At 40.8% G+C, this 25,990-nt stretch overlaps 1 protein-coding gene across 5 annotated transcripts in view; it reads right to left on the bottom strand.

Moving 5' to 3' along the window:
- The window catches only part of LRIG2 (leucine rich repeats and immunoglobulin like domains 2), a 41,501-nt gene extending 15,767 nt beyond the window's left edge, over nucleotides 1-25,734 (bottom strand). For 2 of the 5 annotated variants that reach the window (XM_070397453.1, XM_070397455.1), the window contains exons 1-9: nucleotides 25,320-25,734; nucleotides 6,130-6,195; nucleotides 4,154-4,228; nucleotides 3,846-3,980; nucleotides 3,182-3,325; nucleotides 2,921-3,064; nucleotides 2,269-2,412; nucleotides 1,920-2,063; nucleotides 738-818 (exon numbers count right to left, since the gene is read on the bottom strand). In XM_070397453.1, the coding sequence (XP_070253554.1) occupies nucleotides 738-818; nucleotides 1,920-2,063; nucleotides 2,269-2,412; nucleotides 2,921-3,064; nucleotides 3,182-3,325; nucleotides 3,846-3,980; nucleotides 4,154-4,228; nucleotides 6,130-6,195; nucleotides 25,320-25,555 (1,169 nt within the window). In that variant the 5' untranslated portion in view covers nucleotides 25,556-25,734. Of the gene's footprint in view, nucleotides 1-737; nucleotides 819-1,919; nucleotides 2,064-2,268; nucleotides 2,413-2,920; nucleotides 3,065-3,181; nucleotides 3,326-3,845; nucleotides 3,981-4,153; nucleotides 4,229-6,129; nucleotides 6,196-12,709; nucleotides 12,718-21,514; nucleotides 21,830-25,319 lie in introns of those variants that run through there. The other 3 variants (XM_070397454.1, XM_070397457.1, XM_070397456.1) reach the window with 3 other exon arrangements.
- Between the last annotated feature and the right edge of the window lie 256 nt (nucleotides 25,735-25,990).

Below are 25,990 nucleotides of genomic sequence, written 5' to 3'. Positions count from 1 at the left end.
CAATGAGGTACCTGTGAACGACCCTCCTGACCACTGACACACAGGCAGTTTTCATGTAAGAAACTGAATGACAGTCCCCGTTTCTGCCTTCTTAGGGAAAGGTCACCAGGTCAAAGAAATTCAGACAGGTGTGAAGCCTTGAAAAAATTCTCATGGGAGAATAGCTAAAATCTTACTTGAGAGAATCCTCTCTTGTTAAATTACCCATCAATCTCACATGATTAAGTAGATTACTGGTTCAGCTCTTGTTTCTCAGTGCATTTTTTCACTTAAACAGAAATTCTAGTTCCATAAACAACTTTTCTTTATGTGCCCATAGGAATGCTCTTTTGTTAGAAAGTGCCCCACCACAAAAAACAAAATTAAAAAAAAAAAAAAAAAAAAACACCTCAAAACAAAGAAACTTAATAATCAACCAAGTTTCTTCCTTTAGCCCTTGCCAGGTGGCTCAGTTGGTTGGAGCATCGTCCCGTACATAGAAAAGGTTGCAGGTTTGATCCCCGGTTGGGGTGCATATTGGAGCCAACTGATTGATATTTCTCTCTCACACCAATGTTTTTCTCTTTAAAAATCAATAAAATCATATTGGATTTTTTTAAAAAAGCTTCTTCCTTTAGTGAATAAATCAAAAGGCTCAGACCTCCCAGCCACAGCAAACAGATATAGTCCAATCACATTTACAATGGGTTCCTGACAATATACCCTTATCGATATACATAAATATTTTAAATACATACAATTTAGTGAGACTTGTGAGTCCAGCAAAGGCTTCACTAGCATCTTCTATGGCCCATGAAATTTCATTGTTTCTTAAGTTTCTAAAAAAATGTCAGGGAAAAACAGGCTATATTAGTCAACGTGACCATTATAACACCAAGCACCATTCTGGCATGGCAATGATAATTTTTATCTTTATTTTACCAGTTAAGTTATGATGAATAACTCTTTTTTTAAAAAAGAATATCTCTGATAAGCATATAAAAACTGATTCTCATAAGCTAATAAGAATTAAGCTGGCCTTAATAAATTAAGCAACCTGCTAAGAGTATCAATCACACTAGCTAATAGCCACTAAATGTGTTAGCATATTAAAAGTTATAGTCAGGATCCTGCAAAAAGCAGGAGGATTTCAAGATACAGGAGATATAGCCTACAAATCTGATACAGACTAATGGGATTTCTGGGCGATTCAAGCCTTCCCCTGGGCCCTTAACCTAAAATGGCTGACAAAGAGTCATGTCCATATAGTTTCACCTCTCCTCGGCAATTAAACATGTCCCCTGGGAAGCAAGTATGATATACCCATGTGCTTAGGGGGAATCACTGTTTTCTTTAAAAGGAAAAGTATGGATCTTTTAAAATCCCCTGCTCAATTCTCAGAGGAAATGCAACTGCACCACACCATGTCCTGATGGAAGAAATACCAGTTAAAGGTGATTACTTGCTTCCTTAAGTCGTCTCATATTAAAGCATAAAGCTTTTCTCTTTACAAGACATACATAATATCACTAAGGAGATAGGAAATCACTCTTCCCATTTAGCTATATCTTTACTTGAGGTGAAAGCTAACAAAGCTCATTTTAATTTTCTAAGAAATAACACGGCTCAAGGTCAGAGGAAGAAGAAAATGTGCATTCCTGACACTAGCAACTGTGTTTTGTTCCACAGTAACGGGCACAAGAGATGCTTTGTTGTTTAGTTGGTTAATTCAGAATTAAAGTACAGACAGAACTGACTAGAGATAAGTAAGATTTAGGCGTGGAGATAGAGACAAGTAAGACTATCTTCCACTGAGGCATAGAACAGAAGAACCACAAAATATTACCATGTATAAATTTGCAACTGATTCATTGTTTTATTTGCTTTACTACTTTAAAAAAAATTAGCAAAAAAGAAAAAAAGAGGACAGGTGTACTTACAGTGTCTGAAGATTGGAGAGAAACCTAAATACACCGTCGGCAATGTGAGTGACTCTGTTGTCCCCTAAATTTAATCTCTCCAGTAAGCTCAGACCCACAAAGGCAGATTCATCCAGGCGGGTCAACTGGTTATAGGACAAATCACTGAAAACAGGATACATGAAAGGTAAGGAATTCACTCTATTTTAATTCAACTTTCATAGGCTAATTCTATTTACATGATAAATTTAGAGCTTTCAACAAACTTCTAATAAAGAGGGATGTCAGATTTTATTACTGGCCGTGGGAATGATTTATTCCAACCTGCTCTAGCCTCAGAGACTCCGCTGAAATGCCAACCAACACTTACAGTTCAGACAGTCTTTGGCAGAACTCCCATGCATCAGGGCTGATCCTTTCAACAGCATTCTGATTCACATAGAGCTGTTGTAACATTCGCAAGCCATACAACCACCCCTTGTTCACTTCTGTAAGGTTATTATGCTCCAGTTCTCTGCAGAATTAGAGAAATAAAGGAGAAAGTACGTTTCATAACAAGCAGTGCAATAGGAAGATTCCAAAACTCATTAAGTCTTACTCAAAGAAACATATACCTTTCTTCAACCCAAGTGAGCCAACGAGTTCTATTCAATTAATATTTAGATCTTACTTAAGATTTAGTGCTAGAAGGTAATAAGACTGTCTAAAATATCAGATCTATAAAATCAAGACACCAAGAGGTATAGTATACCTATTCTGGGTAAATTCTAATGAATTTCATCAGCCAAAACAGTAAAGGAACATGAACTATTTAGAGAAAATGTTTATGAGAATGACGGCAAAAATGCCAGTTATTTAATAAAACTTACAGAGCTTTGTGTATACTTATTTCACATCAGAGAAGGGAAAAAGAACTAATGTACCTAAGTACAACTATCGCAGCTATCCTAGCTGTTTGACACTAAAAAGTCCCAGTCAGACCCCATTCCTAACAATCTCCTATGCTAGTTCATAGTACTTACAATTCTTCCATGTTATCCAAGCCAAAAAAAGCGCCATCCTTAAGTTTGCTAATTCCATTCCGCTGCATTTTTAAAGACTTTAAGGAATCCAGACCTTGGAATGTTAGACCTTCCACAACTTTAATCCGGTTTCTTTTAAGCTCCCTTTAACAAAAACAGTTTTACAATTACAAAACTTGTTTGCTGATTTGTTCCAATAATAATTAAAAAGGAAAAGACACTGTAAGAAAAAATGATCTCATAATCTATTTAGTTACTCACAAGAATTGGAGGTGAGGTAGCTTGAAGATCTTGGGTGGAATCATGCTAATTCTGTTACGGTTTAACTTTACCACTAATAAGGAACTCGATAAATTATCAAAGCAACCAGCCTCCAAAATGGTTATCCTATTATTACTCAAATTCCTAAAATGAAAAATGATTAACAAAAAATTAGTGGAACAAAAATTCTAACAGAGGAAAGCTGCCCAAAGTCTATGACTGAGCCCCAGCTCTACCACTAGGCAGCTGAGCACAACTTTACAAATCATTTAACTGCTTTGTTTCTTCGACTGCAAAATAAGGATAATAACTACTTCATTTGGATTAAAACAGTATGTGTGAATATGCTTGTAAACTGTAAAACACTAATGCACATGCAAATTATCATCATCATTATATAGGTTAAGCTGCCGTTTAACAAGCTACTCCTAGCTATCTTTTACAAAGCTGTTAATAAACACAATCCAGAATTTAAAATTATCCTGGATACTTACCAATATTTTCTGAAAATAATGCACTCTTTCTTTAAGGGGAGAGAGGGAAAAAAAACATTCTCCCTAACCCCAAAAAACTGACCGTAGGTTTGATTCACGTAAGCATATCATAATCACAGTAACAGAAATGCACTTTAAAGTAAATCCAGTTTAAACTCTATTTCACTTACAGGTATTTAAGCTGCATTCGAGGAAATGAAGCTGTCTTGATTTCTGATATTATGTTTGAACTGAGATCTAAACTCTCGAGAGCAGGGTAAAACTGGAAGTCCTCTGCATTTATTTCTGCGATTATATTATGGACTCTACAAAACAAAGATTATATTGAAGCTACTGCCAGTGATCCACCCAAGGCCACAAGAATGTTAAATAATTGGGATCAACAATAAGGGTACTTACAACAACAAAACCCAACAAACAAAAAAATCTGTGTACTATTTATAATTTAAGTAAAAGATCTGAAATCTTATTTACTTACAATGACAATGCAGTAATATTGGAGGTTGGTTCTCCAAAATATGGGATTTCTGTTAGTTCATTATAATTCATTTTCCTAGTCAGAAGGAAAATAAGATTTCAAAGTTTAGTGAGAGAAATGTCTTCAGTTCTGGTTTATTGCCTAATACAGAGGTTCTCAACCTTCCTAATGTCACAAAATACAGTTCCTCATGTTGTGGTGACCCCCAAATTTCATTGTTACAAACTGAACATAATTAAAGCATAGTGATTAATCACAAAAACAATATGTAATTATATATGTGTTTTCCGATGGTCTTAGGCAATCCCTGTGAAATGGTCGTTTGACCCCAAAGGGGTCGCAACCCACAGGTTGAGAACCGCTGCCCTGATACATATTCTTTAGGACGGGTGCCACATCTGAAAGAAGCCTGTATGACTCAGAATGAGTTAGACTAAATGTCTTATACTGAGAAATTAGAGGTTTTAATAAGAAATGCTTTTTCATGGTATAGATCTATGATTGATCTCAGTATTTAAAAGGTTAGGAAATATTCTGCACATTAAATATTTTTAATCCCACCAAGAGTCTTTGAATAGTTATGTTTATGACAGTTGATCTGGGTCCTTCTTAAACAAAGAAAGAATAATTAACACAGCCATATCCATTTTATATATTTATAATGGAATTATAAATTTTAAAAATACAAACACATGCACATATATGAAAAAATACATATATATTTTAAAGTTATTCTAAGTAGGGAGAATTGCTTGAGAAAGATGAAATTAACCAACCCCGAGAGAGACTGTGATTAAATTTTACATGTCACCATCTGATCCCAGCAGCTCTTTAGACCAGATCGTCTCAAATGTTTTTGTAGCAAATCTAATATAATCACACTCCATTAACCTAGTTTTCAATCAATGAACAACCTCAACAATAAAAAATACAGGAAAAAACCTGAAGTAAAAGGCCTCCAAAGAACCCACTGAAGTTACAAAGCCCATGTAATGAAAGCTCATGCACTTCCTACTGAAGCATTTTCACATCTTTCCTCAGTGCTGCTCTCAGCTAATAAGTCTATTAATTGTCTATTCACTCTGCAGCAGAACAGAAGCAGTCACCTCGAGACAGGCAAGGAGAGAACGCAGGAACAATGAGTGCACGACTTACCCTGTCAGCAGGAAACTAAAAAGAAAATAAATCTGAGGGTTCCAGGGGTGTTTAAGGTAAAGGTACAATAGGCTCGATACTTGTGCCTCTGGGAACATTACAATGCAATAACTGATATTAATAATACCTATTTTAGAAAATTTCCTCCAAAGAATACATAGTAATACATCTCAGTATTAAAGGAAGCACTTCAGTAAAGTGGAAAGTTGAATTATTAACCATCACATTCCAAATGATACCAACAGTATTATATTTCATGTAAATCTACTTTCGACATGATGCTCCCATTTTAGATGAGTCAAGACATAAAAAAAAAAAAAGCCCTGGTCGGTGTGGCTCAATTGATAGCGCGTGATCCCATGCACCGAAAGGTTGCTGGTTCGATTCCAAGTCAGGGCTCAATCCTCAGTAGGGGGCGTGCAGGAGGCAGCCGATCAATGTTCCGCTCTCACATTGATGTTTCTCTCTCTCCCTTCCTCTCTCTCTAAAAATCAATAAACTATTAAAACAAAAAAAGACATAAAAAAGAGTTTATACAACAGAGTTTTAATGGCAAAATACAAACCCAGCATATTTACTCTCAAAAGAGGAAAAATCTTACTTTTGGCCCCAAGGAAGACTGTTTCTACAGTTTGCAATTTAGGGTTGGTGATCCCTACCCAACCCAACGGCACAATGCCGAGAGTTTGTGACAATAAAGCTAAAGATGTCAGTTTATATTTCTAAACAATGTCTTTTAATGTAAATGTTTTTCCTTCAAGTTTTTGACAGTATTTCTAAATCACCTCGAATTTAATGTAAATTTAAGTAAAATAACTTACACTTCTTGTAATGTCTGAGATTCCAAGCTGATGTTCCAGTTAGACAACCGATTATGACTCAAATCCCTAATAGAGGACAAAAAAAATTCTTAAGTTAGTGTTGGAAAGCAGACTTAAAGAAAAAAACTAAAATAGGAATCTGAAAGCCCTTCAAATGTAAATTTGAGTAGGAAAGACAAAAAGAATGTTTATAAAGGATGAATAAAAATTTACCTTGTCTCCAGCCATCCAATTTCCCTCCCCCACACCAACAAATGAAAACATCACATTTCTGTGTAACCTGACGGACATTTATGTATGTACCAGAAAATTTTTACGTAAGTGGTAGAATAATTTGTACCCTACTTTGCCCTTGCTCTTTTCTCTTAACAATACATTTTGTAGATCACTTCACAGAATGTTATAAATTTCTTCATCCATTTTAGTGATAGTATACTTTATTATAATATACTATACTTTATGTACTTTTTAAAGTAATATAATATAAAGTAATATGTACTTTTTAAAGTAATATTTACATAATATATAGTATAATATATAACACTGTACTATATTATATCACACTTTAGCTGAAGATAAACTTGTAGATTTCACAAGTCAAGACAGTGAGCTTCTATATTAGAATTGGGGTTGACCACATCCTTGATAGAGAAGTGGTCTTCCTTTAAAAAAAAAGACAGCCGAAACCGGTTTGGCTCAGTGGATAGAGCGTCGGCCTGTGGACTGAAAGGTCCCAGGTTCGACTCCGGTCAAGGGCATGTACCTGGGTTGCGGACACATCCCCAGTGGGAGATGTGCAGGAGGCAGCTGATCGATGTTTCTCTCTCATCGATGGTTCTAACTCTCTATCCCTCTCCCTTCCTCTCTGTAAGAAATCAATAAAATATATTTTTTTAAAAAAATAATAATTAAATAAATAAATAAATAAATAAACAATCTAGCTTCAGGGAAGGTAAATTTATCTCACTCCCAATTATGTAGATGATGATGGCAGTGGCGGCAGCTAATGTTTAAGTGCCAGAAACTCACTCTTCTATACACTTTATACATATGAACTGCCTAATTCCACACAACTTTATGAGGCAAATACTCTTATAATCTTCCCTTCCTGGTACAGAATGGGCAGAGATTAATAATTTGTCAATCCAAGGTCACATAGCAGATAAGTGAGGAAGCCATAAACTTGAAATCTCACTTCTAGCAAATAGTTTATTAAATATAGCAGAGATTTCACTAAAATTAGCCATTAGTCTAAATATTTAAATAGGCTTTAAAAAATTCGCCTTGATGCTTCCAGGCATCTTTACAAGACTGAGGTGGAATCCAGCCCACACAAGCTGTCTGCCCAAGAGATTCATTACATATTACAATATGGCTAGTAATAGCGGCACACCAGAGAAACATTACAGATCACTTTATCTCACTCTGCCACCCAGGCAGTTGACAGATGCATGCAGGTTTGAACAATGTCTTTATCATGGAATAATTTGTTCTCCGCTAGATTCATGTCTGCCCATCTATAAAACCAGTCACCTTCATTTAAGAGCTTAACTTACACCATAACATAACTAAGACTAGACCAAACCATCACTTTTCCACAACTGTTCTAAAACCTTTATCCCAAGATATCTGGCACCAGGTATCAGCTGAAAAACACTCATGAATGGAAAAGAGTGTTGAGAAATATAAGGGAAAAATATATGAATTCGTCCCACATAAAAATCTTATATTCAGAAACTTGATCCAAATCATATTTGCTACTAAACAGCAAACACACAATTTCATACAACTGAAAGATGTTTACTTATTACAATGTTTCAACTGAAGGAGAAATACAACTGTTCTAATTTAAGTTAGATATTCCATATTCTGCTACAAGGTGGCTGGTCTGGTAAACAGAACTAATATTATCTGTATAGAAGACTAGCATACTATGACTTAATTTTACATCACATGCTTGCTGAAATTTAATTTTTTTCCTTTTACAGATTAAGGGCTGTCATTTTAATGACAGTGCTTCTAATGCCTTTCTAAACTCTAATCTCCCTGGCAGTGTAACTCTTGACTGTACCCATCACTGACATCTGGACGTCAAGGATGACTAAATAATCAGTTTTAAAGAAAACCATTATTACAGAAATAGAAAGCAATCAAATTAAAACTCAACTTGGTATAAGTTGGTAAACTCAACATGGTATAAACCACTTTGAATTTAGTACCAGCAAAAACCATCCAGTGTCTCTACTGGGGGAAGAGCAATTTTCTCAGTATCTTTAATGAACTCCTAAGGCATTTCAATGGAACCCAAAGGATACCTGAAACACTTTGGAGCCTCTCTACAGAACAATATTGTCTTAAAAATATATGCTTCATAGGTCAGAACCCCATGTAATGAGGTTCTCTGGACCCTTCTGCAACGAATCCACATTACATAAATTAAAAAAACACTAAAAGTGAACAGGAATATACTCCCAAAGTAGTATTATCGTAGAAAGCAACTAGTATAAATCGGTGTAGCTATTTAACTTATCAAAACACCAGATTTCTAACTAGAATTATATGGGGTGATTTCAGCATCATGTATTTATGCAAACTTGTACTGACCCATGTGCCAGGCACTGTGCTAAGTGCTAGGATTACAAACACTGTCAATGTTTCTAACCTTTATGACTTTTTTGAAAGCAGTATTTATAGTACTAAGAAGTGTTGTCACTCCAAAACTGTAAACATAAATTCAACATCAACTCCACTATTACCCTTCACTGGAAACGTGATTAACTTTCTTTTATAGCTAAATTTCACCCTGGAATTTAATTATATGACATGTGCATATATGAGTGTACAAACACACTCCTGCTCTCTATGGCATGCCTTTCCTATTTCTTTTTCTTTCTATTTTTTAAATAAATTTTATTTACTGATTGATTTGAGAGAAGTGAGAGGGAGAAGTGGGTGAGAGAGGGAAGGAGAGGAGTGGGGAGATGAAGAGAGGGGGGGAGTAGGGGGAGAGAGAGAAAGAGAGAAACATCAATCTGTTGTTCCACTTATTTATGCATTCATTGGTTGCTTCTTGAATATGCCCTGACCAGAAAGAGATCAAACCTGCAACCTTGGTGCACTGGGTCCTATTTCTTTTTTTAAAAGTACTCCCAAAAGGCTGAAGAAGACTGATTCAAAGACTTCAAATATCAGATATAAAACTCTTAGATTAAGAATTTGGATAATTTTGGAAAAAAATAAAGAGAGAAAAGAATTTAGGTAATTTTTTTAAAGTCTCTCACTATTCTTCCCAGTGGCCAATCATTAATTCCATTTACTTTGGATAATTTAATGCTAGTTTGCCTGTTTGTTTTTAAAGCAAGAGTTCTGAAATGGAAAACTGTCTTTCAAAGATTTTTTCCCCTTTGACATATCCCTAAAATATACTAAAAAACTTGAAGTAATCTATGCTTGATAAACATCACCTAAAGAGCCCTAGCTGGTTTTGCTCAGTGAATAGAGCGTCAGCCTGCAGACTGACGGGTCCCAGGTTCGATTCTGGTCAAGGGCACATACGCGGACTATAGGCTCGATCTCTGGTAGGGGGCGTGCAGAAGGCAGCCAATCAATGATTCTCTCTCATCATTGATGTTTCTCTCTCTCTCTCCCCCCCCCTTCTCCCTTCCTCTCTGAAATCAATAATATATATATATATATATATATATATATATATATATATATATAAAATCACCTAAAGAGTCTAAAGCTGTGTAAGAGTCAATAGTCTTTCCCTTATTTTTTAAATACGACTAAATATTTACGGATATAATGTTTGGAAAGTAAAAGTTTCAGAGAAGGCCTTATCTCAGTGTTGTAAACTCAGCTCCCACTCATGTTAACCTACAGGGATGTATCTGTAATAAATGATGAATTATTAAGGTTCTTGATATCATGTGGAGCCAGAGGTGCCATTAATGTAGTCATTTAGAACCATCAGGGCGTAAATAATTTATAGGATGTACAGAGCAATCCCCACAGTCTGAGGAGAATCGGTTCTGCAAGCTAATTGCAAAATCCAGCAGCAAGGAGATGTAAGGGTTTTCTTCTCCCCAGTCACATAGATACACTTTTGAGTCATCTGCAGCACTGATAGGCCAAACTGTGAACTTCAACAATAGCAAAACTTCTTTAAAGGAGCCCTTTGTAAAGTTAAAAGATAAGGACATATTGTACCCAACTGAGTATGATAATGCTTCATGCATTTATCCAGGATAATCTGCCTTCTTTTGTAAATGAAAACCCATCTCATTAGAGTCTATCTAGCATAATTTACTTTCAAAAGAAATACTCAGGATTATCATTCTGATCAATTACAGTACTGTGATTTAATCAGCTGATGATCATGAGTACTACTCCTGGAGTGCACTAAAGGTAAGGATTGCAAAACAACTCTTAAAATTGTCTGCTTTTAGGTTTGCTTTTTCTTTACCACTAAGAGCTTTATACCAAAAGTCAGCCCTTCTATCTGTAACAGCACTGCTTGGTACTGTCCTAGATTTGTTGCTTCTAATCAATTGTCATAGCTAGGAACCCCCAGTGCCTGTTGAAATAGGAGTAAATGAAATCTGAGTCTGAGAGGCTCCTTTATGAATAAATGCTTCCTGGAAACATACTTGTTTTTTGGGTGAACTAGAGATGGCTGGAAACATTAAGTAAATATATTTAGGATAAATAAGATTTTATTAAAGCATAATGCTATTCCAAATTAAACTTTCTACCCTTCATCTGTACTACTTATTTGTAATACACTGTATAACACTTCTATGAATCCAAAAAGTTGAAGGTGGTAGGAAGATGAGAGCATTCATTTCAAGAATAAGAGGCATGTTTTATTTTCTTCCATTATCTTTCCTGAGTTCTTAATGATTGAAAATATACAACCACAAAACAGGAAATATAAATTCTACAATTACATTTAAGAATAGAGTTTTGCATGCCCAATTCTGGGACCTTGGGCAAGTCACTTAACCTCTCTAAACTTCAGTCTCCTCTACTGTTAAAAGAGAATAGCAAACCTCACTGGATAGCTTAGAAAATTAAAAGGTATAAGCAAAATGCTTAGCATACAGGTCAGTGTGTAAATAGTAAGTTATTGTATAATACTAGATTTCAAATAGGATGATGGCCCAGTACAATCACCATTTCTGAGTATTTATCTATTGTACATGCAGCCATAATCCACTTCCAAAGGTAAAATCTTAATTGATTGGAACTACTCCTCTACAATATATTAAAGTAGTAAGCTAAATATTGCTTCTGGATTCCAATTTCATGAGCTTACTTCTTCTGTTTACCATTTCCCCAGACAGACCAGGATAAAGAAGAAATATGTTAACATCTTTAATGCAATGAAAGAAAAGCACATTGTACATGCTTTGAGATGATTATTGGAAGTGAAACAGTTTATTAGAACAGTACGCAAGTCCAGCACAACAGACATTAGATCCTGCAAACACGGTAGTGCATCTCCCTTCCCCCCAAATGTGCTTTAGACATTTACCAGTAGGTCTGTCTATTTTAAAGAAAACTGGTGTTTCTGCTAGTGCTTAGAAAGATGGGTATGTGAAAGCCATCCACAATGCCTTTGAAGTATCCCAACTTTAGAAATGCATGTCTGGTATACAGGCTGGAACGAAGTCGTAGACTATTAAAAACTCCTCAAACTACAGCTCTAAGCCATAATGACACTGAAGTCAACTGATTATTCAATAATACTTAGTAAATACCTAATAGATGCTGCAAAGCCCTGTTAAAAACAAAGATGATCAGCCCTAGCTGGTTTGGCTCAGTGGATAGAGCACTGGCCTGTGGACTGGAGGGTCCCGGATTTGATTCCAGTCAAGGGCACATGCCCTGGGGGCATGTAGGAGGCAGTGATTAATGATTCTATCTCATCATCGATATTTCTATCTCGCTCTCCCTTCCTCTCTGAAATCAATAGAAGTATATTTTAAAAAACAAAAACAAAAAAACAAAGATGATCAGAATAATGAAAAATTATTTGTGCATGCAAAAGTTTTTGTGAATTTTGGTGCAATTAGACAAAACATTCCAGATAGTGTGAGATGGGAACTAGAGTAAGTAACTTAATGTGCCCATATTTCGAGAAATTTTTAAAGATGATTTTAAAATAGCCTAGCTAGTTTGGCTCAGTGGATAGAGCCTCCAGACTGAAGGGTCCCAGGTTTGATTCCGGTCAAGGGTACATGCCCGGGTTGTGGGCTCGATCCCCAGTAGGGGGCGTGTGGGAGGCAGCTGATCAATGATCCTCATCATGTTTCTATCTCTCCCTCTCCCTTCCTCTCTGATATCAATAAGAATATATTTTAAAAAGAAAGATGGGGGGGAGAAATCAACCAAAGGACTTGTATGCATGCATATAAGCCTAACCAATGAACACAGACACGGGGGGGGGGGGGGGGGGGTGTGAGGGCATGAGTGGGGGGGGGGGAGGGGGCAATGGGGAGGATAAGGACACATATGTAATACCTTAATCAATAAAGAAAAAAAAAAAAGATGATCTTAAAATACAAATAATTACCTAAGATAATGCTCAGATTCATTCACAATGTTACTACGGAGAATGAGGTAACCTAAAAAAAAAAAATCACTTAATAAGATATGAGAGCCCATCCGGGTTGAGCATCGACCCAGCAACCAAGAAGTTGTCAGTTCCCGGTCAGGGCACATGCCAGGATTGTCAGCTCAATCCTCAATAGGGGCTGTGCAGGAGGCAGCCGATCGATGATGTTCCTCTCTCATTGATGTTTGAATCTATCCCTCTTCCTTCCTCTCTCTAAAAATCAATAAAACATTTTTTTGAGTTTAAAATATATATTAGAGAAGCAAATGAGAAAGAACTGCTTTAATTGCTTTGAGAGTTTCTCCTCATTTCCCTCAAAAGACATAGCCACATACTTTCTGTAATTAATTTACTGCATTCATTCAACTAATATTTTTTAGTATCTACTGCTGGTCACCATTCATATACAGCAGCAATTTTCAACCTTTTTCATCTCATGGCACACATTAACTAATTACTAAAATTCTGCAGCACACCAAATAACATGTTGTATTTTTTGCCGATCTGACAAAAAAAAGTGTAATTTTGATTCATTCACACCGGACAGCTATTGTGTTGACTGTTGTCATTTTTTTATTTGACAATCTAAGGGAAAAGAGGTCAGTGCCCCTGGCTAAACAGTCAGGTATTTCATGTTTTAGAAATTCTTGGGGCACACTGGTTGAGAATAGCTGATCTACAGCAATGAATAAACATAAAAAAAAATCCATGCTTTTAAGCTATATTATAACCTACTGAAAAGAAGACAAAGTAAAATATGTAGCATATCAAAAGATGATGCCTACTAATGACAAAAATAAAGCCACAAAGAGGGTCGGGGATTTCTCTGGGAGAGACAGATAAGCGGCAAGTCCTGAGATTCTTGGGGAGCCTGTTAGAGAAGAATAGAGGGCATAATGAGACCGGTGCTCATAGTCTCATGGCAGATACTGGTTGGTACTGAGCATCTGAGGGTTAAGAGGAAAGAGGGGGTGAGGAATCTTTCCAGGAATAAGCACGGTTCTTTACTCTGGAGTACAGACTTGGAACAGGGTAGCATTATCCAAAGCAAGAAGTTTCTCTTGATTTCTGCTTATGGAGGCCTAGAGGCCAAGAGAGAAGAGGCCTACCCCATGCTGAGCAGAGTGAACCGGCTTCTAACCCCTGTACTAGTATGCTCAGCCCCATGGCCAATCTCACCTCTCTGTGAGAAGTATGGTGAAAATATGACATTTTGAAAGGAGGAAATGGAAAATAAAGGTAGGTACTAACAATTGAGGTAAACATGAGGGACCTTAAGTGGAAGGAAAATTTAATCTGTACCTTTTTTAAAAGGACTCATTTTCAGTTCACCACCTTGTGGTTTGAAGCAATTAAAGAAAAATTTCAAAGACCAAATATTAGAACAAAAGATGCTCCTATAGTGCTCTTATCACTTAGGAAATTACAAGGCTTTCAGGAGCTCTGTGCCAGGAACCCGGGGCAGAGACCACAGTGTACCCTCTCTTGGTGTGTGGCCATATGCTCCCTTACAGCAAAACAATATACAGGCAAGGCCACTCAGGTTTGCAGGCTTCCTTCTACTCAATCTTGTCAAGTTCCAAAGCAGTAGTGGTCTAAGCAAACACATGGTTTCACCCTTTCAGTCAACTGGTATAAGTGAATTAACAGACAATACCATCTCTTACTCTGAGCCTCTCTCGAGGGATTAGTATTGAATTTCCCTCATTACAAAACCATTTACCCATTCCTTTACCCTCAGCTGCTATTGCTCCTTCTCTCCATTTACACCCAAACTCTTCCACCTTTGGATAGGACCTCAGGTATAGGTGCTGGTCTAGATTACAAACAGCAATACCAATAGCAAGTATCTCCCCCTCAATTCACTCTATTCAGTTAGTGTAAGGTTACAGAGGTTCAGAACTACTGAGCTATTTTTACCACCAGGCAATATATTGGTATTCATTATTAACCTCAATTTTGGTAGATGGGGTGCAGGCACAATCTACCCCATTAGGCATTTAGGAATTCTGACCCAAAGTTTAAAAATATAGTTTCTTGCCCTAGCTGGTTTGGCTCGATGGCTAGAGCGTCTGCCTACGGACTGAAGGGTCCCAGGTTCGATTCCGGTCAAGGGCACATGCCTGGGTTGCGGGCTCGATCCCCAGTGTGGGGCATGCAGGAGGCAGCCAATGATTCTCTCTCATCATTAATGTTTCTCTCTCTCTCTCTCTCCTTTCCTCTCTGAAATCAATAAAAAAATATATTTAAAAAAAAAAATATATATATATATATATAGTTTCTTGCTTAGGAATCATTACTGTTTCCGGCACCTGTATTTGCAGCCATAATGCTATAACCACTTCAACAAGTAGGGGAAAAACAGTTGAGGTGTACAGAGAAGAACAAAGTAGTCATTATGCCAGCATACTCCTCCCTTGGTAAGAACTGCATTGTCATTCCAGCATCCTTCCCCACTTCCTCTTCCCCATATCCACCAGAAAAAGAGGCCTCTATCTAGTGGGGTCACTTCTTTAGCACCACCTGACAATGAATGTGAGCACACTAACAGGAAGGTATGTAAGCCAGTCCTTCCCATATCTATCTCTTCCCTTTAAGACAACCAATGTTTTAACTGCCCAGTCCAATTCTCTATCAAACTGACCATCATTTATGCAGACCAGGGAATACACTTTTGCAGCTTGGCCAGTGTGGCTCAGTGGTTGAGCGTCGCCTGTTAGATTCCCGGTCAAAGCATATGCCTGTGTTGCTGCCTGATCCCCAGTAGAGGGTGTGCAGAGGCAGCCAACTGATGATGTTTCTCTCTCATTGATGTTTCTCTCTCTCTCTATCCCTCTCATTTTCTCCCTCTCCAAAAATTAATAAAAACATGTATTTAAATTAAAAAAAAAAACAACTAGTAGAGCAGGTCCTCAAAAAACATCATTTCTTTATAGCATTGATGAAGTGCCATTTATATCAACTAACCTACAGTAAAATTGGTTTTATCATGCGTTACTTCACCATGTTCCAAGAACCTATCGATGACATTAACTGAGGACTTAATATACTCTAAGGAGGATACCTGTCTGCCCACTATTGAGCATTATGGGCTGTAAAGTGTATTCCCTGGTCTGCATAAATGATGGTCAGCCATCCAAATTGGTACAATTATCTTCTGTTCTGGTTCTTTTATAGCACTCTGAGCATTTGCATCTACCATCAGACAAGCAAAGACAGTCCACAGTCAGTAACTATTCCTGCCAGGACCCATTTGTAGCCGCCTAGGGCTACATCAGTATCACATGCCAGTTATGTTCAGGGCCTTCACACCTGGGAATGTGACACATAGCCATCTGCAGTGTATCTTTCCCCAGCAGACAGAAGAGAGCTTACTGGCATTTTGAGCTCAAAGGGTGCAAGAGGAGCACGTGTAGATGCGGCCCATCTTGCACTGCTGCAGTGCCTCCATATCCACCCATTTCACAGACCCAGGTGGCCATCTCAAGCAAGTACACAGGGATATTTACTTGTTGAATCCAATCATCTTCTGAACCTGGAAAGGGTCTGATGGTAACCAACATGTCCTACTTTAATGCACCCCTCAAAGTCTCACAGTGATTTCCACAGGACTATCTGTGCCCCATATGGGCAGCCCTTTAATAAGCCAGGTTTTCATTGCTTTTCTGCCTGACCACACAGTCAGGCCATTGGCCAATGCCCATGAGTCAGTAAAAACCCAAACATTGCCCTGGTGGGTGTGGCTCAGTTGGCTGAGCCTTGTTCCATGCACCAAAGGGTCACTGGTTCAATTCCCAGTCAGGACACATGCCCAGGATGAGGCTCGATCCCCAAAAGGTGGTGTGCAGGAGGCAGCCAAGGGATGTTTCTCTTTCATATGGATGTTTCTCTCTCCCTCTCTCTCAAACAGGATGTTGTCTAGTCATCTTGGAACTGCCATCCACAAACCAAGCAGCTCCTTGTTGGTCACTTAGGAGCTGTTTGTAGGACAATGCCCAAGGGAAGATAGAATTTAGCAGCTCCTCACACAGTTCCAAAGTCAGTCGAGGGGAAAAGGCTCTCTGCTCGTGAGCATCTCCTCCTTGTGTTCCCCAGGTGGCATGATCCTGCATAAACCATTTCCGTTTTAATATGGAAATTCCTGGCACTGTCCTCCCTACTGGAGTGTTATCTGACATTATTATGCAAGACGTCATGAGTATTTCAGGTCTCAAGATTATTTTATGACTTTTAGTCACGATGGTGGTTTCAATTAATGTCCAATAGCAAGCCAATAACTGCCCTTCAAATGGAAATGCTCTAGTTCAAAGTCCTAGGAGTCGTTGCCAATAGGCACTCACAGGCTTTTGCCCTAAGCCCAGCCTACCGTATGCATAGAGTTATCCCACAGAGAATTTGTCTATACCAGCACTCCAGTTTCTACTCTACACTGTGTAGGCTGGAGCAATCTTACTGGTTCCCATTTAGAATGTCCAACCAATATTGCCTGAAGAGTAGATTTACATACCTTCTGTTTTACAATATTGAGTAGAGAAAACATTCCCCAGTCAGATACAGTGTCCATCTCCATAACCACTTCCACAAACTTGTACCTTACATTCCTCACTGCAACCTCCTTTAGGACATTATTAACAGGCTTTAGTTTTACAATACCAGGTAAGGGTAATGTTCCCCAGCCAGACTTAATGTCCATTCCCACAATATATTCAGATAAAGGAGACATAACTTCTTTAAATAAAGTCTATTTACATTCCAACTTTTGCCCAGCTGGCATGGCTCAGTGGTTGAGAATTGACCTATGAACCAGGAAGTCACGGTTTGATTCCCAATTAGTGCACATGCCCAGGTAGCAGGCTCAATCCCCAGTGTGGGGCACATGAGAGGCAGCCAATCAATGATTCTTTCTCATCATTGATGTTTCTGTCTCTCTCCCTCTCCCTTCCTCTCTGATATCAATAATATATTATGAAAATTTGAATGTTTAATTTATATGTATATATACATACATATAAACATTCCAACTTTCATAATGTTCTCTCAATTATATCATGGTTTCACCAATGGGTTTGGTACCACGGTATAAGAGGTTCCCATATAAAGGAATCCTGAAAACTTCTCCAATTCCTGACCATTGTACCCACTCTTGTGCAAGAAGCTTTGGATCACCACCACCACCACCACCACTCTCATGAGCTGAACCAAGGGACCCTGGCCCTTTAGTCAATTTTTATCTAATTTAATGTGCCTTACCAATGCCTCAAGAAATTGCTGGTCAGGTTTCTCATGGTAACCTCTGCCTTTGGATTTTTAAATTTCTCCAAACTGAAGTAAATACAGCAGATTTATCCAGGGCTCTGTAATGTTGGAGAGCCTCTTGGCCTGCTCAAACTTAGGTAGTCTTATATGAAAACCTGTTTTTACCCTCTCAATGTCCGCTTTATTCACCCCATTTTTCTTTTTTTAGAAACTGTTTATTTGCTATCAATTTTATTTCCATTCTGTTACGAGTCCATGGAAGAACAGCTTAAGACCACTCAGTGGTTATTCCTACCCATTGGGTGGCCTGAGCATGGGGGCTGCCGACAAGTCTTCAGTGGCAGGCTAAACACGCTTCTTCAGTAGGAAACTGCGCACCTTCAGACCAATCTGTGACCTCAGTCTGCAACCTCAGGCTGAGCAGCAGTGAACTCGGGAGCTGGAGCCATCCGTTCACCCTGAAATTCCTCCTTGGTCACAGCCTTTCAATCTCTTCACGATCTCTGTAAAGGTCAAGATCAGGCATGACCTCCCATGGGTGTTCACAGATGGTGCCATGCATGTGCAGTACTTCCTAGGGCAGCATCCACCACATCAGACCCACTGAGGGAGCCCCCGTGTGTTGCAATGTCCTTCAGTGGAGAGGAGAGTCGGTTACACAGACCAATGGTAGGCAAGTTAACATAAGACGCCTCTGTGAGAGGCTGGTGGTCAGCCCTGGGATCAGTAACAACCAGAAGTCTCAGCTTCCAAAGGCTGCCTGGATCTGGTTGGTGAAGGTTCCAGGAGTGAAGTGGCCAGCAAGAGGAGCAGCTCCAGTGGCAGCAGCAAACTTCAGCGCAGCTCACGGACCAGTATTCCTGGACCATATGACACTGACATCAGCGAAGTTTTCAATGGCAACAGTGGCACCAGCAGCTGACAGCAGAAGCTTCTCCCAGGTTCCCTTCAGATTGATGATGCAGATGCCATCACTCTTCCTTTGTGGATGTACTGTTCCATCTAGAACTCAAGGTTGATGCCACCAAAGTGGGTTCCTGCTGCAAGCAATTTGCAGGACATCAAGGGGTCTGAGCATTGTGAAAGTTTCCCTTTAAGTTACCTGGGAACCAAGACCAAAGCCAAATGGGCCCTTCCCTGGGTAGCACAAAAAGACCGCCGCATTTTAAAAAATGATTTTTATTGATTTTTGGACAGAGAGGAAGGGAGAAGAGGAAACATCGATGTGAGAGTGAACATCAATCAGTTGCCTCCTACATGCCCCTCCAGGGGATCAAACCTGCAAGCAACCCGGACATGTGCCCTGACTGGGAATTGAACTGGCCACCTTTTGGTGCATAGGATGACGCCCAACCAAGCAAGCCACACCGGCTAGTGCCTACCATGGCTTTTAAGGAAGAGAGAGAGGGAAAGTGAGAAACATCAATGATGAGAGAGAATCATCAATCAGCTGCTACTACTAGAGATAGAGCCTAAAATCCAGGCATATGCCCTGACTGCGAATTGAACCCTGACCTCCTGGTTCATGGGTGGACGCTCCACCACTGATCCACACTGGATGGGCTCACCTTCTTTCTTAATAACCATTTAAACTTTTCTGCCTTGCTAAGACCAGTCTACTGACTCTGTCCTTTGCTTTCCTTCATTCTCCTATTAATTAACCTAATATTTTTATTAGCATCTATGAAACCAAGAAGCAAAGCTGAGAGAGCAAATTCACAAGGCTTCCCCAACTATCCCTTGGTTGGGACTCTTTTTCACGGGGTGTCCATGTAAAAGAGTTCCCCTTAACCACAGCATTTACCATGAACTCAGTAACAGGCACATTCAGCAAGTGCCTATGGGATTATCATAAAAATCCAACAAGGTTTATACAGAAAACATATTATCTACTTCATCTGGGGTGTTCCACTTGACATTTATGGGGGAAATGGGCAGTTAGTCCCCTTTCTCAGGGTAAACAGATCTTACAGTGGCTTTTATGCAGTCCACCAGGCTGGCTGTTCCCTTGGGAATGACCTGCTCTGTGTCTGGATCACATATAGCCATCTGTGATTGTTCCATAACGAGCTATAAATCCTGCATCAACCCAAACATGCTCTTCCCCTGTTGTGGCATTTAAAACCAGATACTGCTCCTAAATTAATTACTCTCACAGAACATCTTACTAAAGGATGTTCTTCAGAAAGCTATTATTGATCCACAATATGAAACAACTTCTTCACACTATACTCCCTGGTTTCAAACAGTTTCTTGGTTTTGCCCTTACCTCACACCAAGTGCCTTCTTAGTGACCAGAAGTCTAGAGGTACTTTCTGTTGTCCTTACCTGATTTTTCCCTTGGGGTTAGTGGCCAAAGCTCAGACTCACTGAAATGTGAGTTTGGTCTAGGATCAAGGTCTGACTCAGCACACTCTTTTAGTTTCATTTTAGCTATTGCAGATAATAGCCAAGGGACTGAACCAATGTCCTGGTAATTGGATCCATCTCTAATCTCCATTGGTGACTTTTATCTTTAGTACCTAAGAGCAGCACAGCTACTGCTCCATACCATGGGCAACCAAATGGCCACCGAGGAATCAAAGGTCCCACATTCCCCACTCTTATATCCTTTTTTTTCCCCCCAAACTACGTTTCCATGAGCCAGGGTCATTCTAGCAAATCTCACTTATGTGACACCAAATGTCCAGAAAAAATTCCATGTTAAAAGAAAAAAATATCATTTGTTAAAACCCAGTAAGGGAGACCTTATTCAAAGTGGTGCCCTGTTATGTAATCTAATGAAAGCTGTGGGCCACATTTTAGGTGAGTGACCAAGGAGATATCTAGCAGCTATCTGGATGTCTCCAAAGCCCATCTAACCAAAACATCCAGTCTGTTCCAGGTTTTTCAGCCTTCTGAGGGTCCCTAAGTCCCTAGACAGCCCCCAGTGAGGGCAAGGAGCCCAAAGTTTAAGTGACAATAGAGATGGGCAGGGAAAAAGGTCTGGTCTGGTGGACAGAGGGATGGAGGAGAAAGGGTTTGGAGGGAGACATATCAAAGGACTCAAGAGAACTGGAGGGAAGACTGAAGGTGGTATGAGGAGAAAGGAACAGCTTCTACAATGGGAAGGGAGAGGTCTTAGAGGAGCCAGCTTGAGATGGCAAGTTTCCCCAAGAGGCCAATGAAGTTTCATATTATTCTCAGCAAAAGCATGCCAACAAAAATGGAGGTAGACAGAGTTGGTGGAACAGGGGTTCAACCAGAGAGAGAGCCAGGAAGAAGAGTCTCCCAGCCCAGTTGTTACTTTTCAAGCAAAGAAGCCTAGGACTCTAAGCCATCTTTTTCCAAACAGCTGCTTGCTTGGGACTCTAACCCAGCCTGTGTTTATCTAGGACTCCATCCCATCATCTGGAGCAGCGGTTGCCAACCTTTCGGACCTCACGGACCACAGTGGTCCGCAGACCACCGGTTGGCGGCTGCTGTTCTGGAGTACACACAGAATCTAAGAATCCAATCTGTCCTTACCAGCTTCCACGGACGTTTGTCCGGAGCAATGGTTCAGGAGTCGGACTCACCAATGGATCCCCGATCCATCAGTCAGGAGGAGGATAAAGGCTTCAAAGGTATGCACTTTTAGGGTCCTGGGTGAGAGGTCCGGGGGTCCAATGATGAATCTGATCCTATGGGTGTTGTGGCACATAACTGTTAAAAGGAAAATAATATTCAATGATACTTGTTAATGCATGGTAAGAAAGACCTTGGGGGATGGGGAGCTAGGCATAGGGACCACTGCAATGTAATTTTTTAATGTAGGTAAGAGACTGGGCTCAATGCCGAATGCTGCCTGTGTATATGAGAATTTAAAGGTAAGGGGCAGAGTTGTGTCAGTGGATAAAAAATACTAAGAGAAAACATCAGAAGTAAGAAGGCTTTAACTAAACAGACCTAACAGGATTCTTGCTAAAAAAAAAAAAAAAAAAAAAAAAAAAAAAAAAAAGGTCAGAGTGATCAGACATCACCTGGGACATGGTATAGGGAAGGAACCCAATCCAATATCGATAGGGGCTTCTTGCTAACCTGACATGGCAGGGTTCTTGCTAAAATTGCATTTTACAAGGGCGTGCATAGATGGCCAAGGAGAAGGTTCGGGAACCTGGCTAAACTCTGATCAAGCAAAAAATGTTTATCACCTGTTTCTTCCTTTACTCACACACATAATACTTCTGATGCCAGATGTGTGAGTTTTTTCTCTTCCCCACACCAATCATTTCTCCAACACCAGCCAGGTGTCCTGCAAGTCAATGCAATTCCAACACTAACTACAGTTAGTGCAGACCTCACTGAGTAAAGAGTCAGTCCCACAAGACTGCACCCCCAGCTCAGGCACTAATCACAGGTAGTAAGACCCCATTACCCAGAATTCCCATGACCCCATCATTAGATTCCATCACCTGCACAGCTCACAGAACTCAGAGAAACACTTACATTTACTGGTTTATTATATAATAAAAGATACGACAAAGGACACAAACGGCAGGTGAAGAGATACATAGGGTGAGACCTATAAGGGTCCAGTAAAGGCGCTCCTGTCCCTGTGGAGGTGGGGTGCACCACCCTCCTGGCACATTGATCTGTTCACCAACCCCAGAGATTTGGGGATTTTTAAAAAAAATATATTTCTTTATTGATTTCCGAGAGCAAGGGAGGAGAGATACAAACATCAATGATGAGAGAGAATCATTGATTGGCTGCCTCTTGCAAGCCCCCTACTGGGGATCGAGCCTGCAACCCAGGCATGTGCCCTTGGCTGGAATCGAACCTGGTACCCTTCAGCCCGCAGGCTGACGCTCCATCCACTGAGCCAAGCCGGCTAGGGCGAGATTTGGGGATTTTTATGGCGACTTCATCACATAGGCACATTCAACTATTAACTCAATCTCTAACCCTTTTCCCCTTCCAGGATGAAGGGGAGAGGGGCTGAAAGTCCCAAGCTGCTTATGACAGATCGGTCTTTCTGGTGACCAGACCCCATCCTGAAGCTATCTATCCAGGAGCCAACCAAGAGGTGTCTCTTTAGATCAAAAGACACTCCTATCACCCAGGAAATTTCAAAGGATTTAAGAGCCTTGTGTCAGAAAACAAGTTCAAAGACCAAATATTAAAAAGAAAGAAGCTTCTGGTACTCTTGTCTCTCAGGAAATTACAAGGGTTTCAGGAGCTCTGTGCCAGGAACCAGGGGCAGACATATTTCAAAAACCAGGATTAATAAATTTTGTCCACGATCTTTTTGATAATGGCCACAAATTTGAGCACTGGAGTTTGAATCACTAATATATTTAAGCACTGCATGTGTTTGAAAATTACATCAAGAAACCCATGTGTATCGGGTGGTTTTATAGCTGAAGGTAACTTATGAAGACTGTTACGTTTCTCAGTTTAAACCAGCACAAGCCCACCTTTTAAAATGTTAAGAGTTGTTCTGCTTTTGTAAGACTTCCCTCCAATTACATTTCTACAACAGAATTGCTCTCCAAGGCATTTCACTTCAACTGAAAAATGTCAATTTCATTCTAGAACATTTAAAAATTTTGAATGTCATCTGGCTTTAGGAAATTTATCTCAATTAAACAAAAATCATACCTAGACACAAAACACATGTTTCTTACATAAAACTATTTCTAATTATTGTTTATCTACCAATGGCTCATCTTAAAAAGTGGGGCATATTTATTTCTTTTTTTTTTAAATATATTTTATTGAATTTTTACAGAGAGGAAGGGAGAGAGATAGAGAGTTAGAAACATCGATGAGAGAGAAACATCAATCAACTGCCTCCTGCACATCTCCCACTGGGGATGTGCCGGCAACCCAGGTACATGCCCTTGACCGGAATCGAACCTGGGACCCTTGAGTCCGCAGGCCGACGCTCTATCCACTGAGCCAAACCGGTTTCGGCCATATTTATTTCAATTACAGCTAAATGAAGTTGTGTTGTTTTGAAACCTGCACCAAAGTTATTCTATCATAATCAGTTAGCTGTTCCAAGAATTTTTTAGAAAAAGGCACTTGCTGCATTACAACGATGCTGTGCTAGGTTTAAAAAGACTATGCTGAACATTGATATAAATGTTTAAATTTTATTTGCATCAAGAGAACCAAACTAGCTACCGGTGTCACATCTTAAAGCAACAAAAAGCATTTTATTATATTGCACACCTATGCTATTACAGCATTTGGTTTTTTAAATTACTTCATTTTCTCAAGGAATTTATGAGGAAGCTGTCTTTTCCATCTATCCTAACCTATTTGCAAATGTGTAAATAACCTCCGTGGCAGAGAGAGACCTTCAATTTGCACACTACTTTCCACTGAAAATCCAAACAGACCCTCACATTTTAATTGCAACTCAAGCTATTCTTTCTTGTGACTCTTTTTTGGAGACAGCTGTACCGGAAGCCCGCCAATTAATAAATGAATGACTCAGTTAGTGGCAGAGAAATAACTGTACGCTGGAGGTTAAGAAGGCCCATCTGTTTCAGCATTTAGTAGCGGCTGTGGCTCCTAATGCCCCAGGCTGACTCGGACCCATGAGCTCCCCAGTCAGTGCCACTACACAGGCCTGTCAAAAGCAGCGCAGGCAGGGAGTCTCCGCAAGAATTCAACCAATCACTGCACTTGCTTCTCATACATAAACAACAAGGGCTGCTTTTTAGATTCTCTGCCACGAGAAATGCACCTGAAAACAATTAAAACACATGATTTTGGAAAGAATACTCCTTTCCTAAATGAGACCAAGAATGCTACTAATAAAGGTATTTGTTCGGGGTAGGACTGGCTCTCCGAACACATTTAGTTTTAACCTTGTAACGTATCAAAACTGCAGCACAGAAGGAGCCAAAACGCGAACTAGGGACAAAAGGCAGCTGGGGTCTTCGGCGGCCGTGTTTATAAAACCCACACGCCCGGGACCATCCGAGCTGAGCACACACTGGATGAGGCAGCCCAAAGTGTGCGAGGGCCCCCCGCCCCCGCGTCCACAGTCAATGCCGGTGCCCAGGCCCGTGGAGCCCTAACACCCCCGCCCCAGCTCCACCCACCCGGGCCCACAGCCTCCCGGGGCCCCGGGAACCTTAACGCCGGTCTCCATGAGTCTCCAGAACCCCAGCTGCAGGTTTCTGAGCCCCGTCGCCAAAGTTCACAGCATCCTAATGGCGTTTCTCTTCAGAACCTGGGCTCCCGACCGCGCCCTCCGACCAGGCCTGTCCCCACCTTGGAAGGGGAGCGCCCCTCTCCTGAGACGCCCCCACCCCGGTTCGGCCACTCTACTCACAGGCTGGCGGCGTCGGGGGGCAGGGGGCTCGACAGCGCCCTCCAGCTCGGCGCCGGCAGTTTCCTGCGACTGCAGTCCAGCAGAGGGCTGCGGCAGGAGCAGGGCGCGGGGCAGAGGCCCGCCCGGGCGGCCGGCAGCAGGAGGAAGGCCTGGGCGAGGAGAAGGAGCCGGCAAAGGGGTCCGCACCGACACTGCAGCAGCGGCGCCTCCCGGACGCCTCGGGGCGCCGGCGCCATTTTCCTCCCCGACCTGGACTCGGCCGAGAAGAGCCGCCAGCTGGAAAGGACGGCTTCGCGGAGACGTTTGTCGGCTGCACGACCACCCCGAGCCCTGCTGTCGCCCGTATCCTCTAGGCAGGCGAGGGGCGGACACAGCGAGGCAACGGGGGCGGCGACCCAGGACACACGGCAGCAGCCTTACAGACAACGCTCCCCCCCCCGCCCCGCGACGCAACGTCTTCACGCACAGGAGCCGACCAATCGGTGCCAGAGGAAGGGATCGCGTCGGAGGCGGGACTCCGTGGAGGGGGCGGGACTCCGTGGAAGGGGCGGGGCCGGAAGCAAGGAGGTCCTTAAGGAGGACTTCAGGTGTCTGGCACTGTGGGGCGCCCTTCCGTGGTTCCCGCACCGTTCCTCCGCAGGAGGGCGCAGTTGCTCCTTAAGAGGGAGCAA

This window comes from Myotis yumanensis, unplaced genomic scaffold (assembly GCF_028538775.1).
Source record: "Myotis yumanensis isolate MYYU_CA2020_CCGP unplaced genomic scaffold, mMyoYum1.0.hap1 SCAF_17, whole genome shotgun sequence".
NCBI classification, from domain to species: domain Eukaryota; kingdom Metazoa; phylum Chordata; class Mammalia; order Chiroptera; family Vespertilionidae; genus Myotis; species Myotis yumanensis.
This window is presented reverse-complemented; position numbering and strand designations above follow the sequence as displayed.